This window comes from Gorilla gorilla, chromosome 5, assembly GCF_029281585.2.
Source record: "Gorilla gorilla gorilla isolate KB3781 chromosome 5, NHGRI_mGorGor1-v2.1_pri, whole genome shotgun sequence".
Taxonomy (NCBI): domain Eukaryota; kingdom Metazoa; phylum Chordata; class Mammalia; order Primates; family Hominidae; genus Gorilla; species Gorilla gorilla.
This window is the reverse complement of record NC_073229.2, coordinates 19,343,964-19,370,242: the sequence shown is the minus strand read 5'-3', so window position 1 is coordinate 19,370,242 and position 26,279 is coordinate 19,343,964. Positions and strand designations below refer to the sequence as shown.

The window sequence follows — 26,279 nt, the reverse complement described above, 5'->3', positions numbered from 1 at the left end:
CAGAGCTCAAGTGTTGTGCTGGGAGATCCGCTGCTCTCTTCAGAGCCGGCAGGCAGGAACGTTTAAGTCAGCTGAAGCTGCACCCACAGCCACCCCTTTCCCCAGGTGCTCTGTCCCAGGGAGATGGGAGTTTTATCTATAAGCCCCTGACTGGGGTTGCTGCCTTTCTTTCAGAAATGCTCTGCCCAGAGAGGAGGAATCTAGAGAGGCAGTCTGGCCACAGCAGCTTTGCCAAGCTGCGGTGGGCTCCGCCCCATTTGAACTTCCTGATGGCTTTGTTTACACTGTGAGGGGAAAACCACCTACTCAAGCCTCAGTAATGGCGACGCCCCTTCCCCCACCAAGCTCTGGCATCCCAGGTCGACTTCATACTGCTATGCTAGCAGCAGGAATTTCAAGCCAGCGGATCTTAGCTTGCTGCGCACCATGGGGGTGGGATCTGCTGAGCAAGACAACTTGGCTTCCTGGCTTCAGCCCTCTTTCCAGGGGAGTGAACGGTTCTTTCTCACTGGTGTTCCAGGCACCACTAGGATATGAAAAAAAATCTGCAGCTAGCTCGGTGTCTGCCCAGTTTTGTGCTTGAAACCCAGGGCCCTGGTGGTACAGGCACCCGAAGGAATCTCCTGGTCTGTGGGTTGCAAAGACCATGGGAAAAGCGTAGTATCTGGGCCGGAATCCACAGTTCCCCATGGCACAGTCCCTCAAGGTTTCCCTTGGCTAGGGGATGGAGTTCCCCAACCCCTTGCGCTTCCCATGTGAGGGAATGCCCCACCCTGCTTCAGCTCACCCTCCATGGGCTGCACCCACTGTCTAACCAGTCCCAATGAGATGAGCCAGGTACCTCAGTTGGAAATGCAGAAATCACCTGCCTTCTGCGTTGATCTCACTGGCAGCTCCAGACTGGAGCTGTTCCTATTCAGCCATCTTCAAGAAATATATTTTTAAATGACTAAATATAAGGACATTTTCGTTCAACACTCCTTTTTTTGAAACCCTCTGAAATCAAGAAAAATAATAAAGCTAAGAGGAAACTTCTGCTTCATTTTAACAATGAAATTGGACACAACTTGAAATATGAGGTATTAATAATTTGAGGCTGGTGGCTCAGTCCTTTAGTCCCAGCCCTTTGGGAGGCCAAGGCAGGAAGATTTCTTGAGGCCAGGAACAATGTAGCCCATACATACATTTTTAGTATTTTTGTATACTAAAAATTAAAAACATCAGCCAAGTGTGGTGATGCATGCCTGTAGTCCCATCTACTTGGAAGGCTGAAGCTGGAGGATCACTTGAGTCCAGGAGTTCAAGGCTGCAGTGAGCTACGATCATGCCGCGGCACTACAGTCTGGGTGACAGGGTAAGACCCTGTCTACAAAAAAAATGAAAAAGTATTTGAGACAGATACCATGACATTTGAAGAAAATTTAGAGCAGATGTTAGGAACTATACACACAGGCTATGAATTTTGCACAAAATAATTTCAGTCCTAAAAAACCCATAAAATAGTATTACCTATTAGAGAGAAGCGGAAAATATCCTCATAGATACCCACTTGTACACTACACAGTGGCAAGAAGGTGTTGCTGAAGGAGAAGACAATTTCTTTTTTTTAACGTTTAATTTTTTTTTTTTTTTTGAGATAAAGTCTCTGTCACCCATGCTGGAGTGCAGTGGCACGATCTCAGCTCACTGCCACCTCCGCCTCCAGGGTTCAAGTGATTCTTGTGCCTCAGCCTCCCAAGTGGCTGGGATTACAGGTGCCCCCGCCCCTACCACGCCCAGCTAAGTTTTGTATTTTTTGTAGAGACAGGGTTTTGCCATGTTGGCCAGGCTGGTCTTAAACTCCTCACCTCAAGATATCCGCCTGCCTCCGCCTCCCAAAGTGCTAAGATTGCAGGTGTGAGCCACTACACCCAGCCAGAAGCCAATTTTATTGTCACTGGCATAACCTCCCAGCCAAGGAACACTGCAGATTGTGATCTGGGGTAAAGGCAACGTGAAAGCAAACATCCCCAGATAGCACCAAGGCAGCCCTACAATTCATGGGCTCCTTTCCACTAATCACACTCACCAGCAAAATCTTGAGAAATTGTGGCAGCCACGTCCTGGGGCAAAGCGTGCAATGAAGTTGGTAGAGGGCTTTCAGAGAAGCCTGAATTAAAGCTGCAGGCTGTCCTCAGTGTACTTTCCTGTTCCCCCTCCTAAGATACTTCAGGGAACAGCCAGCCTTGTTCAAGTATAATAATAAGTAGAAAGGCACTACCCCAGAATCTATGCTTGAGTGTGAGTGGGGAAAGGATTGCAAGAAGAAGAAAAGGAACACAAGCAAACAGATGCATTGTGCATATCATAAGGGGTATCATTCAAAAAAATTAGCAGCTGGAGCTTGGGTAATTGTTCTCTGTAGAGTCAAAGAAATTACAGGCAACATATTTTTGTTAAGTTTGCTGAAAGCAAAGGTGGGCAAATCATAGTCCATGGGCCCTGTAACTGTTTTATTGGAACACAGTCATACCCATTTGATTCCATTTTGTCCATGGCTGTTTTGTGCTACTAACAGCAGAGAAACAGAGACCATGTGGTTCACAAACCTAAAATACTTACTATCTGGCTTTATAAGGAAAAAGTTGTCTGTCCCCTGGCTTAAATAAAGTCACAAAAAGATAAAAAGCAACCTGGTAGTAAACAGGAAAAGTATGGAACAGAAAAAAACCCTTACAGAAATTGAAACCATGTTACCAACAAAATATAAAATAAATTTTACTAAAACAATCAGGTGAACAGGCTGGAGGAAATCATATAAATTAATATGAAACAAAACCCAAAAATGATTAGCTCGGAGGTGATAGATGTAAAAGATAGAACAAAAGAGATATATGCATAATTGGTGTGCATGAAAAAGAAATGGAATAGAAGAGATAAGATATATTCAAAGATAAATAGAAGAAATAAATATATAACTAGAATCTGCAAATTGAAAGAATAGATAATATCCTAGAAAACTGATTCAGAATGATTAACACAAGACTAGGAGCTGTTCGATTTTATATTGTTTCTAGGGAAGAGAAACATTAACCCCAACCTGGAGTTTTTAGCTGCGTATTCCTGGCTAGAGTTAAAAGATAAAGGGCAAAACAAATTTTGACATTGCCTCTTTCTTTCAGTACATATGGTGTTGATATAGAATGATATGTTAGCAAAGAAAGAAGCAAGAGCTATATGGCTTTCTGGGTTGTGTTCTTTTATTTTTGGTCCTTTAATTAATTTATTATCTTTTTTTTTCTGTTCAGTAACATCGTATCTTTAAAACGTCTAAAAGTCCGTTAATCTAAGGAATCCGTGTGACACAGCGTTTTTGCCCAGGAAGAAAATAGACATAGCCATAAGGCCAGACTTTGGTTTTACACTGTTTTTATTAGTATAGTTTTATTAATTAAAACTAACCCAAAGACCTAAGACCTACCTATGTGAATTCCACAAAGAATAAGGCCTGGCTGACCACAAAACTACTGGAGGTCCTGACTCAAACTAAATACCAGGCTGCCATCATGAAAACAGCTACTAAATAATGTTTAGAGATGAAATGCACGTGAATGGGTACACACTGGGCATCCTTTCTGTGGAACTTTAATTTCCATTTGTTCAAATTTCCATGATTTTTATTAGAGTTATTTCATAAATGTTCTCCCCTGAAATGCGTATACACACATAAGTGTGTGTGTGTGTGTGTGTGTGTGCGTGTGTGTGTGTGTGCGTGTGTGTGTGTGTGTAGTTTTAAGGTTTTTGTGACAGTAGCACGTAAAGCACAAAAGCACCAGTGAAAAAGTAACAGTCAAATAGACATAGTTAAACATAACCTTCATTAACAAATCTTGTTATTCATGGATGCCAGCTCAGTTAATAAGTGTTTGTGGCTTGGATACTGAACTGGAGGTTAACGTCGAGGTGGAAGCAATTGTAGAATCCAGATTTTTAAGACAAACACACATCCCACCACAGAAGGCATGCACGGAATCAGGTGTAGTCAGTCAGCTGTGGTGATGCACTTTGAGTGTTCTCCTTCATTGGTCCAGCTCTGAACAGCCACCAGAGCTGGCAGCTTCCCAAGCAGGGGAGTGGCCCTTCCTGAGCCTCCCAAACCACTTCTGCATCCACCCCTCAAATTACCAAATGGGAGACTGTGAGAGAGGAGTATTTTTATTTGACATTTTAAAATTTAAGTTTTGTAGGCTGGGAGCAGTGGCTCACACCGGTAATCCCAGCACTTTGGGAGGCTGAGGCCGGCAGATCACAAGGTCAGGAGTTCAAGACCAGCCTGACCAACATGGCGAAACCCCATCTCTACTAAAAATACAAAAATTAGCCGGGTATGGTGGCGCATGACTATAATCCCAGCTACTCGGGAGTCTGAGGCAGGAGAATCGCTTGAACCCGGGAGGCGGAGGTTGCAGTGAGCCAAGATTGTGCCACTGCACTCCAGCCTGAGCGACAGAGCAAGATTCTGTCTCAAAAAATAAATAAATAAATAAATAAATAAAATTAAAGTTTTATTTTTACTTCTCCAAATTGGATTTGTAGAACAGATAGATTAATTATATACTTACAGAAGAGTACGTGTCCAAATTTAAGTAATATTTATACCCATCTTGACTCGGCCATCAAAAGTCAATGGTCTGGAGTCGGATTTCCCTTGAACTTCATTTGCTTAAAAGCAAAATGAATGCAAGACATGATTTGAAAACTGCCCTGTTTTTTTGGCAATTAAGGGACATTTTTATGTTAAAGAATCTGAAGCCCTGGCACATTCCTTAACTGATTTGCTTTCCTCTCTGTGAGATGGATTAAAAAACAGGAGATTTTTTTCATGTGCACTGGTAATCAGGTCAGGACTGAAAGTAAATAAGTATTTGAGGAAGTGGACAAGTCAGTCACATCCTCAAAGGACACCAAAAGAATGCAGGAAGACTGTCTTTTTCCTCCTTCATTCCTTGAGAGACAAAGAGAGAAGACTGACCTCTGAAACATGTAACCTCAACACTGTTTCTCTAGTCAGAAGCCAAAGCTGGGTGGCGATTTGATCACAGAGTGTGGCCTGGCCATGTCATGGGTCATGTGGTCCAGCATGTGAACAGGAAGGTGAGAACGGGTGAACTTTTGCCTCAGTTGTGCCATCCATCAGGGAATCAATGGAGCACATCAACGTGTGCAGCTGTATAAGGAGGCGGATGGCTGCGTCCTTCTCACACAGGGGCCTTTGTCTCCTGGACATGATCTAGCATTACGACGGGATGCACTCAGCCTCGGCTTTGTGGTGAATTACTAACCCATTATCACACCAGAACACAGGATCATTTATCTTCTAATCCAGAGTGTCACCTGTTCTTCATTTACCAGTCAATAACCATTAATTATGCTCAGTGGAAATTTAAACAAAGCCCTATCCCTCTGTTGAAACCAGTAAACTATTCAGTAATAACAAATAAATCTGGAGTTGTATATCCTTTCTCTTCTCATTCCCAGACTGGAGTCTGGTACAATATGAACTTTAGAGGAAATGCCTAGAAATTGATAGGTCAAAGGCCACAGATAGTCTGATGGAGAAGAAAAGAGCAGATTCTTGGCTCTTGCTCTAGTAAAAGGAGAGGCCCTGACTGATCCCTAGATTCCTGCCGGGAACAAAACAAGCACCAGGGGACCCGGGCCGGTGTTTAAAGTGATCCACCATTAACCAACAGTCATATTTCTCCTTACATTTTTAGCACGCCCTTGCCTTCTTTCACATGACTAAAAATAGGACTTTTTTGAGACCATTCTAACACAGCGGACTGTTTCTAAAGAAGTAAAATAAGCTGAGTGGTCCTGAAAGACCTATTTGAAATGTTATTTTTAGAATGGAAATTTGAGTCAAACACATTAAAGTGTATTTACCCCCTTACATCTAATCCCGCAGAAGAACGTTCAGATAGGAATTCTAGCCGTGTGCATCGTTTAATTTTTCCTAAAAATTCTGAAGGTATTTTGGCAAAAGCCAAAATAAGTTTCTGTGTGTGTGTGTGCATGTGTGCCTCTGTGTGTGTCCACGGGTACACTCGTGCGCCCACTTGGGTGAAGTGGGAGGCTCAGCTTAGCTGGGAAGGGGGCCAAAGGGCAGGCCCGATCCCGGTGAAGCCACCATACTGTGTGCATTGGAATTCATTCCAGTGGCTAGACTTGGGACCCTGGTCCGGGACCTAGAGAGAGGTCAGCATTCCCAGACAGATGAGGAGACAGGGCGTTCCAGGCCATGGGAATTTCACTTGCAGGCACAGACCTACAAGGAGCAGCTGCTCACTAGGCCTCTGCTCGTGCACACAGGCCTTGGTGCCCCTTTCAGAAAGACACCTTGGGGAACTTCTTGACAAACGGTGCCGAGCCTGGGCTGTACTTCAGATCTCATTGCTCTCCTCAGCCCTCAGTGTTTAACAGCGTTCAGGGAGCTACCAAGCCATTGTAGACTCCACCTGCTTGTGTGGACTATCCCAAAACAGTGAACAACTTGTATTTCATGCCTTTTAAAAGCTCATGCTTTATCATTAGTAGTAGTAGTGGTAGTATAACATTTAAAAAGTCTTGTGGCTCAGTTCACCAACCGTGATTTCTTAAGGCAAAATGAAATTGCAGGTATTCCATTAATGTGAACAAATATGTCTTCTCGCCAAGATAATTTCATCTGTCAGTTACTTTATAGAATATCACTGACTTGAAACTATTACCATTGTCCCAACCAGCATGCCACATCTCCAAAGCATGTAAAATAGACCAAAATCTTGTCTTCCATATGATTTAAAACAATCTTGTAATAGACCAAAAATACAAAAACATACACAGGAAATAACTTCAGGTAAAAGAGAAATTATTTTAAATTTTATTTTTTAGAAGATTTCTACAAATTCCAATGAATAAAAAGAAAATTAAACTTTTTTGGTGGCATTTTCTAAGAGAAAATAGGCTGGCTCATTGATTTTAGCAACTTTTTGTTTTTGGCTTATCAAGGAACAACTTAGGGAGACGCAAACCAAACAGTTTTGTTTAAATTTTGCTGGAACGAGAGTTCAATGCACATATCATTGGAGGCTGTGTTATAATTAAGTCCTTACTGTTTTTACCTATTTTATTTTGAGAAGTGGGTGGAAGTGATGAAAAAATAGAGATTGATTTTTTTTGTTTGTTTTGCTTCAACCTTTTTTGAAGAAACATATTCCTGTTGGATTCCTGCTACACTTATTTTTTTTTTAAATCTTCATCTCCTATCTGTATTAAAAAAAAAAAAATCTTTAAGGTGCAATTGCAAGATACAGGAACTCCAGGCCTATCTGCTGTTGGTAAAAGCTAACCACGGGGAGCGGGGCTGTGCTGGTGCCACCAGTCAGTATCTTGGACATGCAGTGGCATTTTTGCCCACCAGACACCTGGCTCCTACTGAGAAAGTGAACCTGTATAGACATCCTTTTTTTTTTTTTTTTTAGACGGAGTCTCGCTCTGTCACCCAGGCTGGAGGGCAGTGGCGCGATCTTGGCTCACTGCACGCTCCGCCTCCCGGGTTCACGCCATTCTCCTGCCTCAGCCTCCCGAGTAGCCGGGACTACAGGCGCCTGCCACCATGCCCGGCTAATTTTTTTTGTATTTTTAGTAGAGATGGGGTTTCCCCGTGGTCTCGATCTCCTGACCTCGTGATCCACCCGCCTCGGCCTCCCAAAGTGCTGGGATTACAGGCGTGAGCCACCGCGCCCGGCTAGACATCCATTTTGATGTGGAAGTTGAGCCCCTGGCCTTGAAATGCTGCCTTATGAACCCATTAACTCTGGTATAAATGTTTTCATTGCCTCTCAGACAGCTTTTTTATAATAGTAGTACTCTCCATTACGTGGTTGTTTTTCCATTAATGATTCGCACTTACTTTGTTTTTTTGACTAGTACCTTCTCAACTTTATTGTTCAAAAATTAAGTTCTACTTTTGAGGACAAATACCTGTCTTTAAATGGTTTTTTTCCTTGCCTACTATCTATGATACGAAGAAAAATTAAACAGTGCTTTTAGAACTGCTCTTTTTGTAAATAATACCATAAAAAGGTTATTTGCCATAGACACTGCTTCACATCACATTCCTCTACGTTGTGGTCTGAGGACCTGCGCCATGAGAATCACCTGGGATGTTAAGGATAAATATTCTGAGAGAGAATCTCCAGGACTCTGAGCCCACCCCTCTACGGCTGCAGCCCTGGCATCCACACCAAGAAGTTCCTCATATTATTCTGATGCTCAGAAAAAGTTGGGAGCCATTGCTGTTGTGGTTAGAATATGGTATGAAATTCATGCTCATGTTCCAGCTGTCCATGTCCATATCTGATTATGTGCACTGGAAAACAATGTGTGGCCACTGAGTGTGACTTCAAAATGAACTTGCCTCTCTTTCCCTCTAGGCTATGTGGTTGATGTTGCAGAATGACGAGCCAGAGGACTTCGTTATAGCTACTGGGGAGGTCCATAGTGTCCGGGAATTTGTCGAGAAATCGTTCTTGCACATTGGAAAAACCATTGTGTAAGTATACCTGAGAAATGACTACTTGTAGCTCTCTGGCAGGTATGCACCTGAGCTTGCTGAAGCCTCGGTTCTAGCTGTCATCTTCCCCCTTCACTCTCCTGAAGAGCAATACAGAAAGTTTCAGTGTAGAGTGAGGCCTTTGCCCTGCTCTGCATCCAGCCCTACTTGTGTTATTTGTCAAATGTTGGTCAGCATGGAAACCAAGTTTTTCCACATTTCTTTCATCTTTCTTTTAAGATGTTTTTGGCCAGGCGCGGTGGTTCACGCCTGTAATCCCAGCACTTTGGGAAGCCGAGACAGGAGGATCATGAGGTCAGGAGTTCAAGACCAGCCTGACCAACATGGTGAAACCCCATCTCTACTAAAACTACAAAAATTAGCCGGGCATGGTGGTGCACGCCTGTTATCCCAGCTACTCAGGAGGCTGAGGAAAGAGAACCGCTTGAACCCGGGAGGCAGAGATTGCGGTGAGCTGAGATCACGCCATTGCACTCCAGCCTGGGTGAAAGAGCAAGACTCCATCTCAAAAAAAAAAAAAAAAAAGATGTTTTTACTTTCATTTATTTTTAAATACTATTTTATTTTTTTTTTAGTTTTAAATGTTTTATCTCAATATAAGCACCTTTTTTTTTTTTTTTTTGAGACAGAGTCTTGCTCTGTTGCTCAGGCTGGAGTGCAGTGGTGCGATCTTGGCTCACTGCATCCTCCGCCTCCCAGGTTCAAGCAATTCTCCTGCCTCAGCCTCCCAAGTAGCTGGGATTACAGGCATGCCCCACCATGCCCAGCTAATTTTTGTATTTTTAGTAGAGATGGGGTTTCATTGTGTTGACCAGGTTAGTCTTCGAACTCCTGACCTCAGGTGATCCACCCCCCTTGGCCTCCCAAAGTGCTGGGATTACAGGCATGAACCACTACGCCTGGCCAAAAACATCTTAAAAGAAAGATGAAAGAAATTTGGAAAATTTTGGAAATTTGGAAAATTTTCCAAATTTCTTTCATCATGTTATGTGAAAGAAGCCAGACACAGAATGACAAGTACTGAATGATATCACTCCTGTGAAATCTAAAGAAAGATGATAGAGAAGCAGAGAGTAGAATGGTGCTTACCAGAAGCTGAGGAAGGGATGGGTGGAAAGAGGCTGGGGAGAGAATGGTAAATGGGTACAAAGTAACAATAAGATAGGAGAAATAAGTTCTGGTATTCTTTTGTACAATAGGGTGTCTAAGGTTAACAATACCTATTGTATATGTCAAAATAGCTGGAAGAGAGAATTTTTAATGTTGTCACCAGAAAGAAATATGTGCATGAGCTGATAGAGATACACTAACTACCCTGAATGGACCATTATACAACATATACATGTGTCAAAATATCAAAATGTACCCCATAAATGTGTACAATTATAATGTATCAATTAAAATTTTAAAAACAAAAATAAGAACACTCAGAAAAAGAGATACTGCCCAATTATTTTGTGAACATTTTGTCTCAATATACTTCCAATTTTATGAAAAAATATTGACAATTCGTGGCCAAGAGTTAAATAAATTTGTTTTGCATAAAAACTTTGTGCAGGAAACTAATGACATTAATTATAGAAAATTAAGGCAAAAATAAGATCTTTTTCAAATTTTACGTATAATATAGGGAGTTGGAAAATAGCATAAAGAAGCAAGAAGATATAAAATAATCTTTGAAGTGTAATTTGGTTATGTTGATTCTTTTGGCCTTCTATTTTATTTTTTAAAGAAGATACCTCATTTTTCAAAAAAAATTGGCCTTCTTTTGTGGACTTAAAAATGCATTGTTGGATTGATTATGTTTGGAATTGAGGTTTTTTTTTTTTACCTTTCAAATATAAAATTTATGTTGCTTCTAAGTAACCCTCTTTTTTTTTTTTTTTTTTTTGAGACGGAGTCTCACTCTGTCCCCCAGGCTGGAGTGCAGTGGCACGATCTTGGCTCACTACAACCTCCGCCTTCTGGGTTCCAGTGATTCTCCTGCCTCAGCCTCCCAAGTAGCTGGGATTACAGGCATGCACCACCACGCCCGTCTAATTTTTATATTTTTAGTAGAGACGGGGTTTTACTGTATTGGCCAGGCTGGTCTCAAACTCCTGACCTCAAGTGATCCACCCACCTCGGCTTCCCAAAGTGCTGGGATTACAGGCATGAGCCACCACACCCGGCCCAAAAATTTTAATTAAAATGTATAGTTTAGTAGAAATTAATATCTGCCACTCTCATTAATTACTTTTTTTAATAACTCAAACATATTTTAACAAATTTATATTGTATATGTGAATAACACAGATTATACTTATGAGAAAAATAAGATGTAAGCATAACATCTTATTCTTTAAAAAATATGGGCACTTTTGTTTATGTTCTCTGTAGGAATCAAACATGACATTTTATTATTAGGAGTGTCCTGTTATGCTCCAAAAGTTGCGAAGGATGATACGCATGAATTATTTTTTAAATGTGTGAAGTATCTATGCTAATAAGGGCTTAAGCATAGTGAAAGTATTTAGTACTATATTAGGAAAGGGAGAAAAGTGAATGGACTTTCCCAGCAGTCAGAGTTCTTCTGTTTTTCAGGAACTGAAACTGAACTCAGAGTAGCCTTAGGTACCTGGTGCTCCTTCAGGGCCCCTCTGCTTCTTGGCTCCAGTGCCCTGGGATGTTGCCTCCATCCCTCAGCTGCTCCCCATGGCAGAGGGCAGTCTAGACTGCCTTTCTGGGGACACAGCCTCACACAGTCAAAAGAGGAATAGAACCTTTAAGAACAATCCACTTAGAAAAATCCTGAGGAGGGACTGTGGCTGGCCCTTGTGGGTCCTGCAGTTATCCCTAGACCTGTCGCTGTAGCCAGCGTGGGACTGGATCCCAGGCCTTGGCCTGTTTTCAGGGTGTGAGGATTCTTCTGGGATGAGCAGCCCCACTGAAAGTCCACTGTTTGAATGCGGGGGAGCAGGGTCTTCCCCTATAGCAGGATGCTATTGCAGAAGAACAGCAGGATGTGCTCCAAGACAGACAGAGACAGCCCATGCTCGCTGCGGCACGCAGGGAGTGGTTAGGGGGAGCCTGGAGGCATGCCAGGAGCCGCACCCCTGCTGTGTTTAATTTCCAGGGCTGGGGCACTATTGTACTGAGAAGGAAACTGAGGCACAGTGCAGTTCAGTGCTCTCCCCAGGTCACACAGCAAGGGAGTAGCAGAGCCAGGGTCTGAAATGAGTATTTTGTGACCCAAGACGCTCCTCTTTCCTTTATGTGCACTTTTTATCCTTCTTGTTCATATGCTGTCAAAAAAAACTTTGTGCTAGGATATTTGCAGTGAACACAGACCCAGGTCTTCATGCCTGTGGGCATCGTCTCCTTCCCAGGTTATCCTCAGTGCTCTCAACAGCTGAGGGTGCTCTATAAATACTTAATTAAGCACAAGTGGATATCCCAAACGCCAGCTTATCCAGAAAGTCCTCCCAGAAACACCCACTGTCAGCCTGATTTCTGCAGATTTCATGGTTAGCCTTATTCCCTCTCATATGGTGGGGACAGCTTGAGGGAAACCACCATGCTTCCTCCCTAGAGGCTTGTTGGAGCTGTCCAGCTAAGGATGAGGAGGATCTGCATTCAGCCGAGAACATGGAGAGGGAGAGGAGCGATTGATTTGAGTCTTAGAATCAGCGGGATTTGGTGAACAGCCAGATGTAGAGGGTGAAGGACAGCCAAGCTCTCTAGTCTCATTAGCATTGCCATTAATTAAGCTAGAAAGCTTTCTGCTAGCTCAGAGTTCTACTTGTTGTGCTTTGTGTGCTTGCCTCATATTACATGAGGCTACACCGTATCAGACACACCAATCAGCATCTGGAACATTCTCACTTTTGCTATTCTAAGATCTGCTGTCTCTTCCCATTTTTGCTATCGTTTTTAAAATTTATCCGTTGTAATGTTCTCCGAAAAGGCTTGACACGTGTCGCCATCTGTATATTTAGAATCGACACAGATATTTCCTCTTGAAGTCTTTGACATCACTTGAGTAATTTGAATAATTTTTGTTTTGCATTTATTAGAAAATAACACATTAATTTGAGTTTGGGTTAGTAGAAGATATTCGGGGAAGCAGATCAGTACCACATGCAGTCCTGATAAAATGTAAGGTAACGTTTTAAATTCTTACACAGTCATTTGTATTGAGAAAGGCAGCCTTATGACAACTGCTTTCTTTTGATAGCATCTGTGTGTGTGTGTGTCTGTGTGTGTGTGTGTCTGTGTGTATATGTGTGTGTGTATGTGTATCTGTGTGTGTGTGTGTGTATGGGTGTGTGGTGTGTGTGTATATGTGTGGTGTGTATGTGTGTGGTGTGTGTGTGGTGTGTGTGTATCTGTGTATGTGTGTGGTGTATGTGGTGTGTGTGTGGTGTATGTGTGTGTATGTGTATCTGTGTGTGTGTATCTGTGTGTATGTGTGGTGTGTGTGTTTGTGGTGTGTGTGTATGTATGTGTGTATCTGTGTATGTGTGTGTGGTGTGTATCTGTGTGTGGTGTGTGTGTGTGGGGTTGCATGTGTATGTATGTGTGTATGTGTGTGTATCTGTGTGTGTGTGTTTGTGGTGTGTCTTTGTGGTGTGTGTGTGTGTATGTATGTGTATCTGTGTGTGGTGTGTGTGTATGTGTATGTATGTGTGTGTGTATCTGTGTGTGTGTGGTGTGTGTGGTGTGTGTGTATGTGTGTATCTGTGTGTGTGGTGTGTGTATCTGTGTGGTATGTGTATGTGTGTGTATCTGTGTGTGGTGTGTGTGTATCTGTGTGTGGTGTGTGTGTGTATCTGTGTGTGGTGTGTGTGTGTGTGGTGTATGTATGTGTGTGTATCTGTGTGTGTGTATCTTTGTGTGTGTGTATCTGTGTGTGGTGTGTGTATGTGTGTGTATCTGTGTGTGGTGTGTGTGTATGTGTATGTATGTGTGTGTGTATCTGTGTGTGGTGTGTGTGTATCTGTGTGTGGTGTGTGTATGTGTGTGTATCTTTGTGTGTGTGTGGTGTGTGTATGTGTGTGTATCTGTGTGTGTATCTTTGTGTGTGTGTGTATCTGTGTGTGGTGTGTGTATGTGTGTGTATCTTTATGTGTGTGGGGGGGGTGTGTGTATGTGTGTGTATCTGTGTGTGTGTGTGTGTGGAGCACATTGCATTGTTGGGGCTCTTTTTAGTGCCGTGTTTTGTTTTTCCTTTCACATCAACTTACCACTAAGTATGCAGTGTGAAAAGGAAACACTTTTCTCCTACAATTAAGATGATAGTAGGATAACCCAAACAGGCAAATACTTGTCTTGACTAATTTTCTGTCATTAATCTTGTTAAATTTTGAGAAGAGAGTTGTAAGAGTACCCTACAACCAGGTGAGAACCAACATCTGCTGCTTATTGTCGTTGTGGGAGGTGGGTAATGTTTCAGACATGGAAATTGTTATTGTAGTCTGTGGTACTGAATTTACATTTTCAGTAAAAATAACAAGGGCAACACTGTTATACATCAGAAAAGAAACCCATTTCTAAAATCCTCCTGGCAGAGGTAACAAGCTGTTTTGTGCTCATGCACCTTGCTCCCTTCATTTGACACTGTTTCCTGATGGATGGGATTTCGGAACCCTGGGTCCTAAGCTGAAGCCTCTGGAGGCCGATCTTGAAGACAGCTCCTGAGAAGGAAGGCCTGGCAGCAGGTTCCAGGGGGTGGATCCTGCAGCCAGTGTAGCTACTGTAATGCATTCCTCGGGAATTTGCAGAGCTTGGGACTGTCAGACTCACTGTGGGAGAGCACATCCCTCCACTCAGTCAGTTGTTGGTGATGAACAGAACTCTCATGTGATGAGCCATGCTTCTAAGGGTTCTATGTAGGGGCAAAGTCAGGAGAAGGAAACTCACTGCAGCTCTGTATTTATTCCCTAACCTTTCAATGTGGTGTGTTTAGACCAGCCACCTTTGATCCCTGAGATAGATTTAACTCCCACCTCAGCAGCTTGCCAAAGCTTCTTTTGATGTCCATGCTATGACCAGGTTGAGTAAAATCTGTGACACTGAGTGATGGAAATATAACTCACCTTCATTCATCGTCACTCAAAATCCCCATTAGAGCTAGAAAAAGCAGTCATGCTGAGAAAACCTGCGTAGAGTCCCATGAGAACTTTCTGGAGAGACTCTAAAGGGACTCACACCTTCAAGAGTATTCACATTATATTTAGTCATAAAGAGGTTGGACTTTTCATATAAGCTTCAAGTTACCATTTAAATGAGGTCTTCTTCTCTTTTTCTTCTCGCTTTCTTCCTCTCTGTCTCTCTACCTCCCTCCTGGAAATCTGAATCCTACTATCATTTATGTTTCTGAACTTCTAAGATGCTTAGATTTTTAACCCTTAAAAAACAAAATGCTACAACATAAGGTGATGTTGTAGTGCCTTTGTTGGAGCAACAGACTTCTGAATTATTGGCACCTGCAAGATCTAAATTGAGCCCTGATGTCATGCTGGGCTGTGGGTCTGAGGCAACCCTCATTCCATTTCATAGGCAGTTGATGCAATTCACTAGGTCGTGGGCCCATTTTCCTTCTTAACTAAGGGTCTGTTAGATCCTCAAAATAACTGCTGCCTTCATAAGTACCTAAACAGCTGGCACAGCACCTCACACCTCTTAGATGCTCTATAAATGTGTTATTTGCTCATCTAATTTCCTCTCAATGCCAAACTAATCAAAGAGAATTGAAAGAGATTTCATAGCCCTGGAGAAATATAGACTCTAACTGGGTGTCAATTAATAAGAACACATTATTTACAAATATCTGTGCAAATATGAAGACATTGTGCAAATTTATTATATTGATACTGAAGTAATAGCCTCACAATCATGATTGGAGTTATGTCTGCAGAAAGTTAGATGTAAGCTGGACCTTGTCCAGATTGGGAGATACGGATGATAGGAAGGAGGAAGACATTCCAGGTGGGTGGGAGGGCATGAGAAAAGGCATGGAGGCAGGAGCGAGTGCATTGTGTGTGGGTACTGGGTAAGCTGATGAGCGAGGGTGGAACAACCTGGCCACACTGGGCTCGTCAAATGCCTGCTCCTACAGCTCCGTCTGCTTCTCCTGGCCACTTCCCACTCATTCTTCAGGTCTTAGCTTAGGCATCCTCCCTCTGACCAACACCCTGCCTCCACCTAGTCTGTGCTAGGTGCCTACCTCCTGGCTCTGACAGCACCCTGGCTGTCTGCCATCATTCCCTCACAAGACTGTGGTGGCCATAGACTGCAGGCTCCTTAAGGACAGAGACACGTCTAGCTTCCACATACCCGTGTCCTTAGCAACTGGCTTAGCTTACTGGCTGGCACCTAGCGGGTGCTTGGTGAAGATTTGTGGGGGTGGGAGGAAGGGAGATGGATAGACACAGTCGTGTAGGTGAAAGAGGTACAGATGCAGATGGCCCAGAACAGTGGCAGCGACTCTGGGGGTACTTGGGCACTGGTCGTTTTGGCATGCCTACTTACTGTGGCCCCGCAGGAAGCCTCTGTAAGTTTTGCTTCCCCCACACAGCAGAAGCTCCATCCTTATCCACTGGGGGTGGCTAATATGCCCCAGTTGGGTAAATATAAATGAAGCAGGCAGCTAGAGCGCATTTAATGAGCTGTGCGAGGTAGCGTGGACACGCTGAGGCTCTTTGAAATGCTAGCTCTGCATCAGAAGATCTGTTCACTGTCATTTTCACAGCCGAGGAGAGCCATCTCTGGTCTTGTCTTGTTATCATTATCATTATTATTATTTGGTCTCTTCAGCTACCCTCAGTAGGCACCACCTCACAAGGCTTTTTCTGTTGAATTCATCTTCCTAGTCTGACTTCCTAGGGATGAAGCATAAGAGAAGGCTGTTTAGAGGAGAGCCTCCCTATTAAGTAATTTCTCAGTCCTACTGCTAAAAAGAAGAAAGCAAGGGAAGTATTGACCAGCTGACCACTCTTACTGAAATTAATGTTTGAGGAGGCCTCCCCACAAAAATGGCCATGCCCTTTTGAGAGGGCACCACACCTTTCTGGCTCAGACCACGTGAAACAGGTGTCTGGGCCCAGGGTGGGGCAGCCCAGAAGCCTGGCTCGGCAGTCTTGGCTCCAGCACCCCTTCCCCACGTGCCATCTGTAAATTGTTCAGCCCTGTGAATTTGTGTTCTTCCATTTATGCACTGCAGATGATGGTACTTGCCTGCCTCTTGGCATATGAATTCAGCAAGTGGCATTCATAAGGGCCCCACGATAGAGAAATCACAGAATAGATGTAGGCGTTAATCTTAAGAAGTGCCTTCTACATGAACAGCTGTATAATGGATTTAAATTTCACATTTTTTGTTGTAGATGGTTATTCCTTAACTACAACATAACACCTTGGCTTAGTACTGCCAGAAGCCCCTTACTTAGGATAATTACCATAAATAAGATGGAAGAATTCTAGGCATGGATGGAGGCTAACCAGCCTCCATTTCAGTAGCAATGCAAGAGGCCATGCACAGCTAAGGTTCTCGTAGACCCAGGGTTCACCGTTTACACTAGCGCTGTATTTTAAATGTTAGAGTGCTCTGTGATTAAAACAGTGGTTCCCAAGCATAAAAATGGCACCCGCCCTCCTTTCCCCTGTCCCACTAGCAGGTTGCCCTGATGCCCCTTGGAAGAGTGCCTCCTCCTGGCCTGTGGCCTCAGCCCTTCTGCCTGCTCAAGAGGCTCAGGCTGCCGCTCAGCCTCCCCACTCAGCCCTGGCCCTCTTTTTTTTTCTTTAAGACAAGAGTCTCACTCTGTCACCCTGGCTGGAGTGCAGTAGCACGATCTCAGCTCACCGCAACCTCTGCCCCCCAGGTTCAAGCAATCCTCCCACCTCTGCCTCACAAGTAGTTGGGACAATGGGTGCACACCACCACCAGGCCCAGCTGGGACAATAGGTGGACACCACCAGGCCCAGCTAATTTTTGTATTTAGAGACTTAGCATGGTTTCACCATGTTGCCCCAGCTAGTCTCAAGCTCGTGGCCTCAAGTGATCCGCCTGCCTCGGCTTCCCAAAGTACTGGGATTACAGGCGTGAGCCACTGCATCTGGCCTCTGGCCCTCCTTTGAGGCTCCCTCTCATCTTTTACAGAGGCCCCTCCAGAATCGGGGTCCCTCCAGTCACTGCCTGGCCTCTCTCTCCCCCTGTTCTGCCAAAAGGCATCAAGGAGCCACCTCCACACACAGCCTCACCCCATCCATTCAGCTCCCAACACCCTATCCAAGTAGCTTTCTCTGATGTGCCCAGGGCCCTGCTTGAGTCCCTGCATCCTCCTGACATCTGCCCATCATCACAGTTTGGCAGTGCTGACCGCCCTCCTCCCTGGGCTGCTGAGGTCGCATACTTCACCTTGGCCTGCCTCTTCCCAGGGTTGCCTGCTCTGTATTCTCTGCAGATTTCATCTGCCCACCCTGTTAGTGGCTTCTGTGGTGGTGCAGGATCTGGAATGTTGATGGAGCCAAAGATGTCATCCCCTCCCCATCCAGAGGCAGGGTGACAGGGGAATCCTGTAAGGAAGTGCTGGGTCTGTAGCAGAGCTAGTGCGACAGAATACCCATCCCTGGGGCAGAGCTCAGGCTGGGGTGTGCTGAGGCCCATCTTCGTTGCAGTCTCGCTTTCTCTGCAACGTAGAGGGGCCTGCGGGGAGGGGGTTAGTCACTCACATCTGCTACTTACAAAGCTCACATTTATAATTCTTTTTTCCTTTCTTTATTAGATGTTTTTGTCCAGTTACCCCAGCACCCTAGTCCTCTAATCATTCTACAGGAGTTCTCACAAATCCCTGCTGTCTCCTACCCTCTGCTTCCTCCCTGCCCATTTCCCTGGCTAAGCCCATCTGCTAGGGAATGTTCTGTGCTCTGCTGTTTGGGGTGCTCTGTGGGCCCTTTCCGACATACAGAAATGTTTGTTGTTCTGCTGTGGTACACTGTCTTATTTAAAGATAATTATTTGTTTCTGGAAAGTCTATTGTACTGTATTACAATTATTTTGGCATTTATCTCCATGTTTCCAAATAACATGTCGTTATTGATTTTTCCCTTCTAGGACTTATCTGTTGGCCTCCTCTTATTCAAAACAAGAGTTTTGCTCCCTTTTTCTCCCCTTGACCCATCCCTCCATTCTCTTAATACTCAATTGTTATATTTTAATTTTGGAGTCAAGTCAATATTTAGTGCTACATTACCATGACTGATGAATGCTGTGCATTCCAGTAAACCACATGTATTTTATCTTTTTTTATTTTTATTTGTTTATTTGTTGAGACGGAGCCTCGCTCTGTCACCGGGCTGGAGTGCAGTGGTGCGATCTGGGCTCACTGCAACCTCCGCCTCCCGGGTTCAAGTGATTCTTCTGCCTCGGCCTTCCGAGTAGCTGGGACTACAGGTGCCCGCCACCACGCCTGGCTCATTTTTTGTATTTTTAGTAGAGACAGGGTTTCACCATGTTGGCCAGGATGGTCTTGAACTCCAGACCTTGTGATCCACATGCCTCGGCCTCCCAAAGTGCTGGGATTACAGGCGTGAGCCACCATGCCCGGCCTATTTTATCTTCTATGTACAATTGTCATTTGTTTACTGTAGAGCTAACAGATGCCTTCTTTCTCTGTTCTATTCATTTCCTATGTACTTACCACTAACTTTACCCCATACTCTGCTCCAGCTGTGCAAATCACCTCTCTAGGCTCTCAAACCCCGGTTGGGCTGTCAGTCACATCTTCCTGAGGCAGTCCTAGAGCCTCTGACCTGACCCCATGTGGACTGGCCAGAAGGTCAAACCCTGCTGTGTCACTTCATGCTCTTCTGGAGGGCTCTCTTAGCTGCTATCCTGCACTGAGCCCCTATTTCCTGACATCTTATTCAAGACTACTTGGTTTGGTAAAGTAAAATCATAATTAGTTTCCTGAGAAAGATGCCTGGGAAACAAATACTTTGTGACAAAATATACCTGAAAATATCTCTAGTCCAATCTCAAAATTAATAATGTTGCTGGTATATATTTCTAGATTGGAAATAATTTTCCTTCAGAACTTTGAAGGTGTTACTCCATTGCCTATTAATTTGCAGTATCACCATGGGAAACCAAGAGCCATTCTGACTCCCAGTCCCATCTGTCCCCTCTGGAAAGTGTTTCAGACCTTCTCTTGGTCCCAGTGGTGTGGAACTTGATGTGAGGTGGGTCTAGACCCATTCATTATTGGAGGACACCCTTTCGGTGTGGAAATGGATGTGCCTCTCTGCTTTGATCAGTATTCTTGACTTATTTTAAGAGAGTTGTTTGCTCTGCTCCATTTTTTCTGTACTCTCTTTCTGGAAATCCTGTTATACTGACTGCCCTGAGGCACTCTAATGTTCTTATCTTCCTTCTTCTGGTTTTTCATGTCTACACCTTTTTGCTCTACTTTCTGGGAGATTAGATTTCCTCAACTGTATCTTCGAAATCGTCTCTTGGATTGTGAATTTCTATGTTTTGTTTTCAACTTCTGAAATCCTGTGTTTCACGTTGTTTCTTTTTATGTAGTATCCTGTTCTTGTTTGTTTGATATCTTTCCTGATCTCTCTGTCTGAGGATATCAAAGGTGGTAGATGTGGGGATTTTCTTGTTTGTTTTATTTTGTTTCTGATTCTCCTCCCCCTGCTTGTTCTACTTCCTCCAAGTTGCTTTTTTTCAGTTTGTTTGTTTGGATTTCTATTTTTCATATATGTGATTTTCCTTATATATTTCCTGTCTCGTGATACTTGGTTTTCTGCTTCTTTAAAAGTGGGGGGCCTAAAAAGCTACTTGTGAGTTTTGAGAGCATAGTTAGATCTTGTGGCTATTTTATTATAAGAGGACTTGACAGGACCTTTTAGTTGGAGAATCTTTGATGCCCAGAGGAGCCTCCCCAGTGTCCTCATTGGAAGGAAATAGGCCTGACTGTCAGCCCAGAGAGAGCTGTGTGGTGGGTCTCAGTATTCACCATGCATACAATCACCTAATTTCCTCTGTCTTCAGCATGGTGACCTACTCTTCACTGAGCCTATAGCCTTCAGTCCAGCCACCTTCTACCTCAGGGAGGGTGAGGCAGTGAGTGGCCAAGCAGTGTGGAATCGGGGAGGGAATCAGGCCCCAGACTGCTGCCTATGGAGATTTGCAATCAGGTCTCACTTCCTGAGCATTTGGGAACTTCTGCAAGTGTAAATTGGGGCCATTCTCAGCTCTCCCACTGTTGGTTTAGGAGACTTTTCTAGGACTTCTGCTAAGTCCTTTAACACTCATCCATCTGCTTTCCAGCTTCCAGAATTTGGTTTCTCACATCTCTTTCCTGCCCTCTTAGCTCATGTGAGTTTATTCCTTTTTTGAAAGGGGTCTGCGGAAGGAGCAAAAGTGTGTGAAAACCACCATCTTTATCCACAAGCTAATGCTTCCTCCAGGCCTGCCTTATGGCACTGACTAAATTTTAGCTCCTGCAGCTTCCTACTTCCATACCCTAATTAAATAGCCTTTCTTCAGAATAATCCCTGAGAGCTTTTATGATATTTGGGTCACTACGAGGAGTGTGTTGCTCCCGCCCCACTTAGCTCTAATAGTCCCCAAACTTGACTCATGGTCACTACAAGGAGTGTGTTGTTCCCCCGCCCCCACCGACTTAGGTCTAATAGCCCCAAACTTGACTCATGTGGCTGACTTTGCTTTTGTTGCTCCTTCAAAGGAATGCCGAGTTGAGTAGATTTTCATAGCGCTTTGTCTTGCCTTCTTCATTGCTTTCTATTGCTATTTAATGCTTATTAGGAGCCAACAATTTATTTTAAAAATTGAATTATACAGGATCCCTGCTCGGTGAGCTGTTGATCTCAATTAGTGGGTAGTAACTCTTGTTAATTAACCGAATCCTCTTCTCTCTGTCAAGCCACCGTCACTTCATTAACAGAGCAGCCCTGCTTCAAGTCATAACATCACTTGTTAGGACATGTTAGCTGTTACCTTTTACTTGTTAATACAAGTGTTTCATGTATTGTTGTAACTGAATGTTTTTTGGCACTTGGCCGAAACTTTTGCTTACTGCCCTCATTCAGACCTGGTGCAAATTAGAAAGTGGTTTTTGCCAACTCAATTCAGCTTTGAGCCATTTCCTGATTACATTTGCTTATTCAATGTAGCTGTATTAATTGTAGAGGGCAATGCCATGCCCTTAGAGACTGTTTTGACTGTAGACAGCATTTGCAAGATGGAAGTTCAGCAGACAGCGTTCAGACAGTGGCAAGAAAGTCGTGCAAGGGAGCTGGTGCCTGTTGAGCGCCAAAGTAGCACCAGACCCAAGTCTGACTTTCAGGCTGTATTTAATAAACCCCTCAGAGAGGGAGTGTTTCTCCTTCAGCCTTTTCCCATTTCAGCTAGTGTTACAAATCCCAAATGTGAGTCTATGACCAGCAAAGCAATCAAAGAGAATCAGTAGTAGACACTAAAATTCAAGCAGTCTAGCCGTGCAGGCCGCTGCTGTAAACAGGAATTAAATGCTTTCCTTCAGCTGAGGGTGAGGCGATACTATTAACCTGATCGGCCGAAGCAGGAGTGGGCAACCGGAGCCTGTGGGCCAAATCCCAGCTGAGGCCCTTTTTGTTTTGTTTTTGTTTTGTTTTTTTTTTTACTGTCCTGGAGGTAAGGACAGGTTTTACAGTCTTAAAGGGTGGTTTAAAAAAAGAAGAAAATCATAAGGAAGAAAAAATAAGAGGAGGAAGAAGAAACAGAAAAAGAAAGAGGAGAAAGGAAAAATATGTAACAGAGACTGTATGTGATCTGTGAAGCTTTAAGTATTTACTGTCTGGCTCTTCACAGAAACAGTTTATAGACCCCACCAAAGTCTAAAGACCCCTCAGGCACGGCCTCAGTCCTCTCCTGACTCACACGCTCCCTCCTAAATCAAGAAAAGCTCTCCAAGTCTTTACCAAGGCTTTGTCGATTTAAATATGTGTGTGTGTTTGTGTGTGATTTTTTAAAAATTGAATTATAAATAGATTTGAATCACCAGTTCTCATGTTTGTGGCATTTGAGATTTACCAGTGAAAGAACAGTGGAATATTGGTGTGCACATAAGTCAGCGTGGCCAGCTACAGATGAAAAATCAGTCAGCAGAATTGTAAATGGTATTTCTGTTAACCCTTTGACTTGGTTGGAGATACTATCACGCAAGTATCTGCTGAACTTGTTTCTCTTTGCGAAGAACGAAATGTGAGCAAAAATGGATAAAACATGCCTGTGAAATACAAATATACTTTCATCTACTGAAAGCCTAACCAAAATTTTTTTAAAAGGTTCTACTTAAACAATTAACTTTAGAATTAGATAGTTATTTAAAAAAAATAATAATAATGACTTAACCAATTGTCCTCCCTTCCTGTGGATATTAGCTAAGATTTGGTCTTTATCCACAGGAGATGTATGAGGGTCATCATTCCTTTAGGTTATGTTTTAAAACGCTTTCAATCTCCACGCTCCAAAACATCCACTTACCGTTTCCCGGTGAATTTTCCAAAAACTTAGCTCTGATCCTACCTACCAATTCCCTTGCTTTGAAATTCTTAGACCTATATGACCTGCCAAATTGATCTAATCAACATTAAGAAAGAAATGAAAACAAATTACCAAACATCCCTTTTTGTGTTAATTAATTAATATAAAAGTCATGGGGAAATGACCAGTTGTACAACTGTATATTATTCAATATACTGCGCTATATAATTCTCTGTGTCACAGGACAATTTTCATATTTGCCTTGAGTCCATTGGTAAATTCAGCACACTAACAAACTGATTATTCCTCCAACGGTGAAATATTTCCCCTTTGCTACCAAGAAGTGATTTGACAGAACATTCAGGTGATTCATCAGAAATAAGGCTTATGAGGCCAGTTTAGGTCTTTAATTCTCAACCTATTCCAAAATATAACTGGGATCAACATTTAATGTTCATTTTCAGTGGTGCCTGTAGCTTACATAGTCAGGTAACTAATTTTGTCTTCCCCATGGTGACTGACCCCGAGAGCACACAGAATTGTCCTGTGTCCATAGGATTCATCTCCAGCTCATAATGCAAACCAGTTCTAAGGATAAACAGTAAAGTCAAACATGTCATACTTGTTAATTTCTTCTCTTTCTTTGCAAAAAAGTTCATATGTAAAAATAAGTAACCCAAATTCTATAATATTATAGACATCCAGACGTTACCATTAAGCGAGTGGCTTGATTTATAAAAAATGAGAACATAAAATGGATAAGTAGAATTTTAGCGAGAAGGTAATCTCGAAGCATATGAGCTCATCCGGCATAGTGTGGACTTGAGGACTCGCTCCTGGGATCCTTACTGCTGTCAACCTTGGATGTTCAGGGAAGGAAACTTGTGTGCAAACAGTATCCTAGCTAGGTCAGAGGAGGTTATAGGAAAGTAATATTGATATACCCTCACTCAGCAGGAAACAAAAATTCTGTACTTTTTGGAGGTTTAATCATCTGAGACTTACTAAGGGGGCCCACCATTGATGGGAGAGCAGGAGAACTTGTATGTGATCCAGGGATGCATTGAATGGTTAATTAGGTTACAAAACTTATTCCCAAATGGAATGCGTTGAATTAACACTGAATATCCCTAAAACTACAAAAGAAAGAAAAAAAAGGGAAGACAGAAGACATTAATTTATATTAATTAATTTATAATAATTTATTAATTAATAATAATGAATTGACCAAGAATCGTCTAGAGAAATACAAAATCTTTGAAATCCCTGAAAGTTCCCCAATTTTATTTTCTGGCTAATCTGTTCATTTCTAAAGTCTCACTTCTGAATTCGTCATGATTTTCTTGAAAAGGAAAAAAACGCTGCCCTTGCAAAACAGATCTAGAAAGGCTTTGAAAGTCGCCGTTGCTTTAATAATCAGGTGGAGCGTCAGCCTGTGCTGCTGTGGTTTTAATGAGCTTAAGCTCTCCTGCGGGGAGAGGGCTGGGGCATCCCAAGGTGCTACAGCATGGCCAAATGTTTCCAAGCAATTAGGAGCTGATTCAGTGTTTATCTTCCTTACAGGTGGGAAGGAAAGAATGAAAATGAAGTGGGCAGATGTAAAGAGACCGGCAAAGTTCACGTGACTGTGGATCTCAAGTACTACCGGCCAACTGAAGTGGTAAGGACTCTCTGGCCACCCAGTGCGTGGCCACATTTGGCTGGCTGGCTGGGCAAATGCGCTCATGGAATGCCTGCTGCCAGCCTTTGGAGCTGTCAGTTCAGCTCCCTGGCATCCTTCAGCGTGCATTTCCAAAATCAGAACACAGTGAATTCAATTTGAGATTATCATTCTTACCACAAACTTCATTGCTCTATAAAGGAAAACAAGAGTTAAACCCACCAAAAGAAATCATTGATTTCAGAAATGGAATCTCACATCACAAGCAGATCTCCTCATGTTGGTCTCCTATTCTAATGGCTGGTCCCTGATAACCTACAGGATGCCTGACTTAACAACGGTGTCCCAGACCTGCAGGACATCTGGGTCCTCTCCAGCTGTGTCTATGTCTGTGTCTGTGTACTCATACACAAGTGCATACTTGCACACTATACCATAAATGGTCTCCTCTGCTTTTTATAAGACTCAGGTCAGGGACCACCCTGTCCATGTAGCCTTTTCTGGCCAATACATCAGTACTGCTGAAATTCCTTCCCACTCCTTTCTTTGTATCCACATTATATGCTATTCATAATCCTATTATAGTACCTATTATAACTCACCATAATCATTTGTTTACATGTCTTTCTCTCTTTACCAAATTGTGAACTCTTTGAGAATAGGGACTTTTAAAAAATATCTTAAGGCCAGGCACAGTGGCTCACGCCTGTAATCCCAGCCCTTTGGGAGGCAGAGGCATGCAGATCACCTGAGCTCAGGAGTTCAAGACCAGCCTGACCAACATGTGGAACCCCATCTCTACTAAAAATACAAAATTAGCCGGGCATGGTAGCGCATGCCTGTAATCCCCACTACTCAGGAGGCTGAGGCAGGAGAATCGCTTGAACCCAGGAGATGGAGGTTGCAGTGAGCCGAGATCGCGCGCCATTGCACTCCAGCCTGGGCAACAAGAGTGAAACTCCATCTCAAAAAAAAAAAGAAAATCTTATACTAGACTATAACAAGGTAGGTACTTAATAAATACTGACTGATTGCTAGATGGATGGGCGAATTTCTAAATACAGAACTTCCTGTGTTAAAAAATGGTTGTTAGAACATAACATCCTCCTTTCCTAAATTTATAAAGCTGCCTAGCTTGCTGTTATTGCTTTAATGAGGTCCGTCCTCACTATGGAAGCAAAACTCAACATATGAAATATACCTAAAGATAATAGAAAGCATCATCTCTAGAGAGAAACGTTCATATGTGTTACCTAGTGAAGTGAACATTAACTGTGAAAATTGAATTTTTTTGAAACCATTTTCCCTGTGTTCTGAACCAAATTCCTATCTGTTGTTCAACCTTGGAGAGGTTAGGAGAACCCCAGTGAGGAGAGACTGAAAGTGAATCGGTCATCATTTACCACTCTTTAAAATGTCTTGTTTCAGACAGAAGGAAAAAACTGTATTTCATGCACTCTACACACAGGAGGAAATAAAAAGGAAAG

At 43.1% G+C, this 26,279-nt stretch overlaps 1 protein-coding gene across 4 annotated transcripts in view; it reads left to right on the top strand.

Moving 5' to 3' along the window:
* GMDS (GDP-mannose 4,6-dehydratase) overlaps positions 1–26,279 on the top strand; it is a 623,184-nt gene that overhangs the window by 495,136 nt on the left and 101,769 nt on the right. For 3 of the 4 annotated variants that reach the window (XM_031012261.2, XM_019029923.3, XM_055390905.1), the window contains exons 8-9: positions 8,457–8,575; positions 24,696–24,792. In XM_031012261.2, coding sequence (XP_030868121.1) covers positions 8,457–8,575; positions 24,696–24,792 — 216 coding nt within the window. Of the gene's footprint in view, positions 1–8,456; positions 8,576–24,695; positions 25,776–26,279 lie in introns of those variants that run through there. The other variant, XM_063707286.1, reaches the window with a different exon arrangement.